This window comes from Carlito syrichta, unplaced genomic scaffold, assembly GCF_000164805.1.
Source record: "Carlito syrichta isolate Samal-C Ts95f unplaced genomic scaffold, Tarsius_syrichta-2.0.1 Scaffold304574, whole genome shotgun sequence".
Classification (NCBI taxonomy): Eukaryota; Metazoa; Chordata; class Mammalia; order Primates; family Tarsiidae; genus Carlito; species Carlito syrichta.
In genome coordinates, this window is record NW_007248670.1 from 30,469 (window position 1) to 40,951 (window position 10,483).

Consider the following 10,483-nt stretch of genomic DNA (forward strand, 5'->3'; position numbering starts at 1 on the left):
AAGGCTGAGGTGGAAGGATCGCCGGAGCCCAGCGGGTCGAGGCTGCGGTGGCCGGAAGCATGCCACTGCACTCCAGTCAGGGCGACAGAGTGAGACTCCAACTCAAAAAAAAAAAAAGAATAATAAAGCAAATACATGTGTACCACCTAGCTCAAAACATGAATCCTTACCAATATACATATGTGCTTTTTCTGATCATCTCTTTTCTTCTGTATAAGGTATAAACACTGTCTTAAACTTGTGTTAATCATTTTCTGCTTATATTCTTAGTTTTACTAAATATATACAAGGGGGAACCAAAAAAAAAAAACCTGAATTATTTTTTCGAAGACAGGCCCCTTGTAATATAGGCTTCCCCCACTAGGTAAGTGTTCTGGGAACCCATTGGCATTGTGAGAGGCTGCATTCAGCTTCAGTGAATTTTGGGGGGGAATTCTTTTAACTCATTTGCCTATTTCATGCTGGGTGATTTGTGAGCATACCTGCCATACCATGCTGAGTGTTCAACAGTTTTTGACCAAAAATGGCTTGACCCCCATGCTCTACCCTCCCTATTCACCCTATCTCGTTCTGAGTGACTTTTTTTTTTGTTTCCCTGGATGAAAAAATCCTCAAAGAGAAACGTTTTGCCAGTGTGGAAGAAGTGAAACAAAAAAATGGCAGAAGCACTAAAAGGTATCAAAATTGAGTTCAAAAACTGTTTTAGCAATGGAAAAAGTGTCTCAGTAGGTATATTTCATCAAATAGAGGGTACTTTGAAGGTGACTAAAGTTTAACATGTAAGAATAAACAAAAATTTTTATAAATAAATTGTAGAATTTTTTGCCCCCCCCTTGTATATATCCCTAAAAAATACCAAATTGTTATGCTTATTTTCAAATAATTCGTCTGAACTTAAAACAATCAGAAACTTACAGAAATGGTTCAAGTACTGGCTGGGCCGATGATGATATTACATTGTAGTGAATAACACTGTGTCCTTTATACTAGCTGAAATTCCACCAGCACTGAGTTAAAATTTTTCCTAATTGTATTTGAAGCACAGCGTGACCTGGTATTTAAGAGGTACAACCTGTGTCTGTGGAGGATCATTGATTAGACAATTTCTGTTCCATTCAGAGCTAATTATATAGATATAATATAGATAAACTTTATGTTATAGAAAATTTTAGGTATATACAAAAGCAAAGAGAATATATCATGATCTTTCACTTAGCTCCCACTGAACTAACTTTAAGCATATCCCAGACAATGAGTTCTCTCTAAAATGTTGTCATAATACCTTTGTCACACCTAAGCTTTAGCCTTTAGTTATCCAATTTAAGCAGTAATTCCTTACTGTCTTCAAATATCTAGGGATATTGGCCTTTGAAAGATTGCCCAAATAATCCGTTATATCACAGTTTGATTATTCTGTGTATTAATATATCCAGGCCAATCATGGTGGCTCATGCCTGTTATTCCAGCATTTTGGGAGGCTGAGGTGGGAGGATCACTTCAGGCCTAGAGTTCAGTACTAGCCTGGGCAACATAGCAAAGCTCCATCTCTACTAAAAATAAAAACAAATTAACTAGGCATGGTGGTACACACCTGTAGTCCTAGCTTCTTGGGAGTCTGAGTGGGGAGGATCACTTGAACTTAGGAGTTTGAGGCTGCAGTAAGCTGTGTTCACAATATTGCATTCCAACCTGGGAGTCAAACTGTTACTGCTCTAAATTAGGTAATACAAGTTTTCATAAAATTATATTAATAGTTTCTGCTGTTTTACAGGGTAAGCCATATCAAAGACTTCATTGAAAAGTACCAAGGATCTCAAAGAAGTCCTCCCTTTTCTCTGGCAACAGCTCTTCCTGTCCTCAGATTGCTTGATGAAACACTCACACTGGAAGAAGCAGAGTTACAGAATGCTGTAATCATTCAGAGACTCCAGAAAACTGCTGAACCTCTTAGAGAACTTGTAGAGCATTGATTTTTTATAATAGACTAAGTAGAAAATTTGCAGAGAAATGATGGTTGTAAGTGGACATGCAAACCAAAATCGGGAACAGAAGAAGTCAGATTTGCTGGACTTTTGGTTCAAGTATTCTTTAATTCTCTCCTGATGAGAAGATGTTTAAGATAAGTGTAACTAACTTAGGAAGTACCATAAGACTGGAAACTCTATTCAGTGCACTTTGTCTAAAAGACTACTCAACTCAGAAAAATATACTTACTTTCAAATTCCCATTGTCAACATAATATATATTAAATAGCTATATCATTTAGGATCGTAACATGGTTTAAATTAGTAAATATGTTCACAGCATTACTCATTCAAACATCATTCCCAATTAGCATTCTTAGAGGCTTTAAATGGCTAATACATGAGAAAAGTAGACATGACAGGTTAAATGCAACAACCCCGATGCAAACCTGGAAAGACCTGTTTTTACCACAGCTGTTTCCAAACTTCAGAATGTTGTCATTCTGTAATGTCAAGATATGATCAATTAATTTGGCAATAATATCTAAGATCTATTTAAATTTAGTGATAAAATTGTCTCGCTTAGTATAATGGCAGTATTTGTCTGCCCAGTCACATTTCACCACTTTCTAAAAATGTGAGTTTTAGAAAAATTCTTTTCCAGGAACTTCCCCACTTCATCCCTTTCTGTTTTATTTTCTTTCCTAAATCGGGGATTATTCTTAGCTAACGGTTAGGAGTAGCCATTCATTTGCCACTAGTCACTTAGAATCTAATGCCCGTGTTTATCATATTACTACTTCATGAATTTTTTTTAAATGTATCACATAAAGTATGGTTTTCTATTTCATACATCAGAGTCAACATTTGTAGGAATTAAAAGGTCATTTATATTAGTCAGGCGTGGTGACACATGCCTGTGGTTCTAGCTACTTGGAAGGCTGAGGTGGAAGATCACCTGAGCCTAGCAGGTTGAGGCTGCGGTGGCCGTGAGCATGCTACTGCACCTGCACTCCAGCCTGGGCGACAGAGTGAGGCTCCGACTCAAAAAAAAAAAAGATCAATATATTACATTTTGATGTCACCAAGGAAAATATGCTTTGTATCTTGGATGTTTAACTAAAACCAGTTAGACTTCAGTATTTCAGTGTGGAGATTTAAACCCTCTTTCCTGAGATGAGTTTAAGAAGCTTTTTTTTGCATATGATCTCTTGAATTAGATCTAAAGTAAAATATACACTGAGTGAGGTTCATAGGGTGCTAGATGGATGCGATAAAACAGCAGCTCTCAAACCTTTCGTTCCAAAGACTATGTATTTGGGTTATTTATATCACGATTATGTTAAAAAATTAAAAGTTTTAAATTATTTATTCATTTAAAAATAATAACTTCCAAAACATAAAAAGATTTAGTGAGAAAAGTAGCATTGTTTTCCATTTTTTGTAAATGTTCTTACTTTCTCACTTAAAGAAGACAGATGGGTCATATCCTCTTCTGCATTCTGTCTGTTGCAATATCACACATCAGGTAGCCTCTGGAAAGCACCACTGTATACTCGACAGAATGAAAAAGAAGCATGTGATGCCTTCATTCAATTATGAAAAATGTTTTGACTTCGCAGACCCTCTGAATGGGTCTCAGGGACCCTCGGCAGGGAAGGTGGTCTCTTAACTACACTTGAGAACCAGTCTATAAAGCAGTGGTTCACAATGACTCTCAGGCCTTAGTTTAAATATAATTTGGGAAGCTTTTCAAAAATGCTGTTTCCTGCCTCTTAACACAAGCATTCCGAGTCATTGTATCTGGCCTGGGTCCCCCATTTCTGCATTTTTAATCTTGAGTGTTTCTTTAGTATGTGGTAGAGATACCATGCTTTAGGAAATCCTTGTGCTAAACTTCCACACTACGAAAATAAAAGCTGCGTGCTTTCACCATGGGCAGTGGAATACTCCACCCAAGTGGATCTGCTAGACCTCTTAGTGGATCCCTGTCTTGTCAGCTTGCTCCCCTTAATGCTGAACTAATCATGACAGACCTGTGCTGTGTCTCCTGTAGCACAGCTGAGGCAAGACTGGAACATTTAACTAAGGTTTTTACTAAAGGCCCAGGAATAACAAAAGGGATGTGTATGAGTACATAATTAGATGACCTGACTTATAAAATGTATCTGGTTTGCAGTCTGGCTTTTTTGTTTTGTGTGTGTGTGTGTGTGTGTGTGTGTTGGAGTCTCACTATGTCACCCAGACTGGAGTGCAGTGGCACACTCCCGGCCACCACAGCCTCGACCTACTGGGCTCCGGTGATCCTTCTGCCTCAGCCTTCCAAGTAGCTGGAACTACAGACGTGCACTACCACGCCCAGCTAATTTTTGATTTTATTGTAGAAATGAGGTCTCTCCAAGTTGCCCAGGCGGGTCTTGAACCCGCAGGCTCAGGCAATCCACTCACCTCAGCCTCCCAAAGTGCTGGGATTATAGGCTGAGCCACCGAGCCTGGCTCTGCAGTCTCTTTTAAGAATATTTTTTTCCTAGCTCCCATCCACGTGGCAGAGGTCTGGCTTTTTATTAGGAAGAGAGGGAGGACAAGGAAGAGCCTTTTCCTCTTGCTCTTTACACTCAGAAATGAACAGGTACATAATAAAACATAAATTCGTATTATTGGTAACATTTACCCAGTAGTGTTAGAGCTCCCTCTTTAGTGAAACAAAAATAATGTCATTTCTTTTTTTTTTTTTTGAGTTGGAGTCTCACTCTGTCGCCCAGACTGGAGTGCAGTGGCCGCTCCCGGCCACCGCAGCCTCGACCTGCTGGGCTCCAGCGATCCTTCCACCTCAGCCTTCCAAGTAGCTGGAACTACAGGCGTGCGCTACCACGCCCAGCTGATTTTTTGATTTATTGTAGAGATGAGGTCTCGCTGCCCAGGCAGGTCTCGAACCCTCAGGCTCAGGCAATCTGCTCACCTCAGCCTCCCAAAGGCGCGGAATTACAGGCTGAGCCACCGAGCCCGGCAGTAATGTCATTTCTTACCAAAAAAATGAGGTGATGGTAAAATCAATAGATATATCTTTCCGATATAGAAAATAACATAGGAGATTGTTATTATATGTTCAGGACTGTGTAAGAGAATGTTTCACATAGCCATCATGTAGCATTTTCATTTACATAATTATAATCATGTGGAGGCCTCTCATTGAGAATATTTCTTGTGTTCCCATAGAAAAGCCTCCTAGGCAGATTTTCCAGTTTAGGATTATTTAACGGGAATACACAATGGAGGTTCTGTTGTGTGCACATGTGTAATACACCCCGCGAGAGGACCTGTCATCAGCAATAACCTTCATTATTATAACTGAAAACTTTTGTTAATGTGAATAATATTCTCAAAGGTTTCCCAAATTGAGAATAATCCAGTAAAGCTTCTTACATGAAAGTTGAAAAGTTGTAAAGTTGTTAGTTAAATGTGTGGAGTTCTCAAAATAGGTTGACTTAGGAAAACATAAACTGAGTTTGCTAAGCGAAGGAAAACTTGAAAATAAGCAAGTGTCAGTTGGGGGTGGTGACTCATGCCTATAATCTCTGCACTTTGGGAGGCCGAGGTGAGAGGATTGCTTGAGCCCAGGGGCTCAAGACCAGCCTGGGTAACTTGGCAAGACCTTGTCTCTACAATAAATAAAAAAATAAGCTGGGTGTGGTAGTACACGCCTGAGTTCCAGCTGCTTGGAAGGTTGAGGCCAAAGGATCACCTGAGCCCAGCAGGTCGAGGCTGCAGTGGCTGTGAGCGTGCCATTGCACCCAAGCCTGGGTGGCAAAGTGAGACTCTGACTCAAAAAAAAAAAAAAAAGGAAAATAAGCAAGTGTCTCAAGTATGGAATACAATTTGACCCAAGCAGTTGTTTCAAAACTGTCTTCAGTCATTTTCTGAAAAATAATTGTTAGGACTGACAGTCAGGGACAGGAGTACACGGCCTATAATCCCAGCACCTTGAAGGCTGAAGTGGGAAGATTGCTCAAACCCAGCCTAAGCAACATAGCAAGAACCTGTCATTACAAAAAGAAAAAAAAAATTAGCCAGTTGTGGTGGCGCATGCCTGGAGTCCCAGCTCCTTGGGAAGCTCAGGAGGAAGGATTGCTTGAGCCTAGGAAATTGAGGCTGCATTGAGCCACAAGCATGCCACTGAACTCCAGTCTGGGTAACAGAGTGAGCCCCAACTCAGAAAAAGAAAAAAGGCCAGGTGCGGTGGCTCAAGCCTGTAATCCCAGCACTTTGGGAGGCCGAAGTGAGAGGATTGCCTGAGTCCGGGGGTTCAAGATCAGCCTAGACAACTTGGTGAGACCTCGTCTCTACAATAAATCAAAAAATTAGCCGGCCATGGTAGCATGCACCCGTAGTTTCAGCTGTTTGGAAGACTGAGGCAGAAGGATCACCTGAGCCCAGTAGGTCAAGGCTGTGGTGGCCGTGAGTGTGCCACGCTACACTCCAGCCTAGGTGACAGAGTGAGATTCCAACTCAAAAAAAAGAAAAGAAAAGAAAAGAATTGTTAGGGCTGATATATAAAAATACATATTTAATGTTACAGATTTTGATTTATTGGTTAAATTATTATGTATTTTTTCAGCTTAAAAATAATCTTATTTATATACTTCTCAGTATAAGTTTTGATGCCATTTAATTGTGTGGGTAGTATGTTATGTATACTTCTACTTTCAGTGCCTTAAAGAATTTTGAAATCAATCTTTTGCTAATGGTTAAAGCACTGTTCTCTTAATGTCAAAAACTGTTAAAGGAGTCTGTGAAATAATTTACATTTGTTTCAAAATAGTTACATATGAATACATTTGTCATTTTTACTTGGCAAAGTCATTCAATTTGATAGTCAGCAAACATTTATTAGATGCCTTTACTTTAGCCAGCATTACTTTTATTTAATACTCAGAAATGTACAAATGTGATATTTTAAATACTACTTCAGTGGTGTGTTTATTTTTTAAACCATCCTTTATGTCATGATTTGAACCAGCATGAAGACTCTTTAGTAGAGTTTATTTCTTTGTTCTTTCTCTTCCTAAGCACAAACCATTTATTTTAAAAATTGTTCATTGCATTAAATCATCAAATGGAAGTAAGTGGCTTCTATTCAGCAGACTAATTATATTCAGTAGAGTAATATTTGGCTCTTTGTCATTTATTTTAAATGTATCTTTTCTTACACAGGTAATTCGTATTCATTATAGAAAATTATAACAAGGGAGATTTGCTAAAATAATCTTTAAATCACTTCTTATTCCACCATTCAAAGATAACCACTGCTGGGTGTGGTGGTGTGCCCCTGTAGTCACAGCATCTCAAGAAGGCTGAGGCAGGAGGATCGCTGGAGCCCAGGAGTTCTGGAGTGTATTGCATTATGCTGATTGTGTGTCCACACTAAGTTTGGCATCACTACGGTGACCTCCCAGGAGCAGGGATCACCGGGTTGCCTATTGGAAATCTCTGTGCTGAGCAGGAGTGGGATTGTACCTGTGAGTAGCCTGCACTAGCCCGGGCTACGTAGGGAGACTCTGTCTCTTTAAAAAAAAATAAATAAATAACGGCTAATAACGTTTTGGTGTGCATCCTTTCAGATTTTTTAAATGTATAAGTCATCAGTTTTGTTTTAACTAAAAGGCCTTGGTGTTTTTTAATCCTGCTATTTTATCCATTGAAATCTAGTCTACTTGCTTTTTATATTAAAAATTACATTAGGAGCTTACCATCACTGTAAGCAGAATGAGAGTTGTTGGGAAAATATACTTCTTATTTGAATTCCATTTTTGTGCAAGAAGAAATTCATTTTTTTCTTTTCTAAAGCCCACACTTCTTCACTCTACAATACATCCCTGTAACCAAAAACCATTTGTACCCCTAAAGCTATTGAAGTAGATCTTCTAAAAAATAATTTTTTTTACCTACTTTCTTTCAAACTTAAAATTGTGGTAGCATACACAGCAATGTACAAATGTTAGGTATGAAATGTTTCCATATCTAATTTTAAAAATGCACTTGAGAATAATGCATTATTCATATTTGTTTATTTATTTTTTGAGCCAAGGGCTCGCTCTATCACCCAGGCTAGAGTGCAGTACGTGATCTTGGCTCACTGCAGCCTCAGATTCCTGGGCTCAAGTCACTCTCCCACCTCAGCTTCCCAAGTGACAGGGACCACAGGTATGCACCGTCATACCCAGCTATTTTGCATGTTTTTTGTAGAAACAAGATCACTATGTTTCCCAGTCTGGTCTTGAACTCCTAGCTTCCAGCAATCCTCCTGCCTCGGCCTCCCAAAAGGCTAGGATTGCAGGCCTGAGCCACCATGCCCAGCCTAAAAATTATATATTTAAAAGTAGATTATCTAAAGAAACTTTGGCTTAGTTTGTGTCTGATTTCCAAGGAAATGGATCTTTAGTACATGCATTATCTAGTCTATCTTTACACTGTTATGACAGAACCAAAACGTGCCCGTTTTGTAGGTTAAGGATTTGAGCCACGTAAAATGGAATGACTTGCTCTAGAGTGGGTCATGTATTCTTTAGCGTTAGATTTAGCTATGAAAGTCCAAAATAATCGTTGCTTATAAGATCAAATTGTTGCCAGGCGCGTTGGCTCAAGCCTGTAATCCTAGCACTTTGGGAGGCTGAGGCAAGAGAATTACCTGAGCTCAAGCGTTCAAGACCAGCCTGTGCAACTTGGTGAGACCTTGTCTCTACAATAAATGACAAAATTGGCCGGGCATGGTAGCTTGCGCCTGTAGTTCCAGCTGTTTGGAAGGTTGAGGCAGAAGGATCGCCTGAGCTCAGCAGGTCAAGGCTGCGCTGGCCACGAGCATGCCACTGTACTCCATCCAGCTTGGGCAACAGAGTGAGACTCCGACTCTAAAAAGAGAAAAAAGATCGAATTGTTTCCCATGCAAAAGTCCTGAGGGACTGGTAGATCAATTTCATGAAATCTTCAGATTCCTGTTACTGATCTGCCTGTCACAGAACCTGTAGACCCTGAGTCTCAAGATAACTGTCCGAGCACCAGCCGCTGCATTGGCAATTCAACTGGTAGAAAGCAGCACACCTCTTGCCTTTTTAATTTAAACAGCTTTATTAGATGTAATTCACATCCCATGCAGTTCACTCATTTAAATTCTGTAGTTTGCTGGTTTTTAGTTCTGTTCAGAGGGTTGTACAACTATCATAATCTAATTTTAGAACGTTTTCATTCCCTCTAAAGAAACCCCCGACCCACGAGCAGTCAGTCCCTACCCCCATCCTAGGAAGTTACAAGTCCACATTCTGTCTCTGTGTATTTGCCTATTGTAGACATTTGATAAACGGAGTCATACGATCTGTGGTCTTCCGTGATTGTCATAATGTTTTCAAGGTTCATCTATGTTGTTGCCTGCATGGGTCCTTCACTGCTTACTGCCCAGTCATGGTCCACGGTATGGACATACCAGGCATTTACCCATCCATCACCGCGTAAACATTTGGGTTGTTTCCACCTTTTGACTATTGCATATATTCAGTAATGCTGCTGGTGGGCACTTTTGTCCAAGTCTTCATGTGAACGAGTTGTCATTGTTCTAGGGTATGTACCTGAGCGTGGGGGATCATAGGGTAATTCCCTGAGTTCCTCTCTGAGGAACTTTTCCCGCTGTAACAGAGTGTCTGATTTCTCCACATCCTTCCCAGCACTGTTTTTTGTTTTTTTTTTTTTGGTCTTTTTAACTATAGCATCTCCTTGTAGCTTTAGTTTTTATTGCCATGTGCCTGTTGTTCGTCTGCATATCTTTAGAGAGAGACCTACTCAGATTCCTTGTGCTTTTTTTTGTTTGTTTTGAGACCGAGTCTCACTCTGGCTGGAGTGCAGTGACACACTCACGGCCACCACAGCCTCTACCTGCTGGGCTCAGGCGATCCTTCTGCCTCAACCTTCCAAGTAGCTGGAACCACAAGCACACTCCACTACGACCGGCTAAGTTTTTAAATTTTTTTTTTATCATTGTTGGAGAGGCAAGGCTTTGCCAAGTTGCCCAGGCTGGTCTCGGACCCTGGGTTCTGACAATCCTCTCACCTCTGCCTCCCAGTGTGCTGGGATTATAGGCGTGAGCCACCACTCCCAGCCTCTTGGCCATTTTTAAGTGGAATCATCTTTCAATTGCCGAGATGTGAAAATTCATTTCGATGCACATCCCTTAGGATTTGCCACGGTGTTCCATTCTTTGGGTTGTCTTTTCACCCACTTTTTGGAATCGTTTACAGCACAAAGCTTTTCATTTTGGTGTAGTCCAACTTGTGCCTACTGTGTCCCGGGAAACGACCAACTGCCTAACCCAGCAAGATATGCTCCTCGTTTTGAATAGAGTGTTGAATTAGTGGTTGCTCGCGCCTGTAATCCCAGCACTTTGGTAGGCGGAGGCGAGAGCATTGCCTGAGCCCAGGGGTTTGAGACCAGCCTGGGCAACTTGGCGAGACCTTGTCTCTCTAATGTTAAAAAAA

General features: G+C 40.4%; 1 protein-coding gene across 1 annotated transcript in view; it reads left to right on the top strand.

The window, feature by feature from the left end:
* The window catches only part of UBXN2A (UBX domain protein 2A), a gene marked incomplete at its 5' end in the record, with an annotated part of 26,029 nt that extends 23,826 nt beyond the window's left edge, over positions 1-2,203 (top strand). Inside the window, one exon of the mRNA XM_008060288.2 lies at positions 1,772-2,203. Within this exon, the coding sequence (XP_008058479.1) occupies positions 1,772-1,970 (199 nt within the window). The remainder of the gene's footprint in view (positions 1-1,771) is intronic.
* Positions 2,204-10,483: the final 8,280 nt, after the last annotated feature.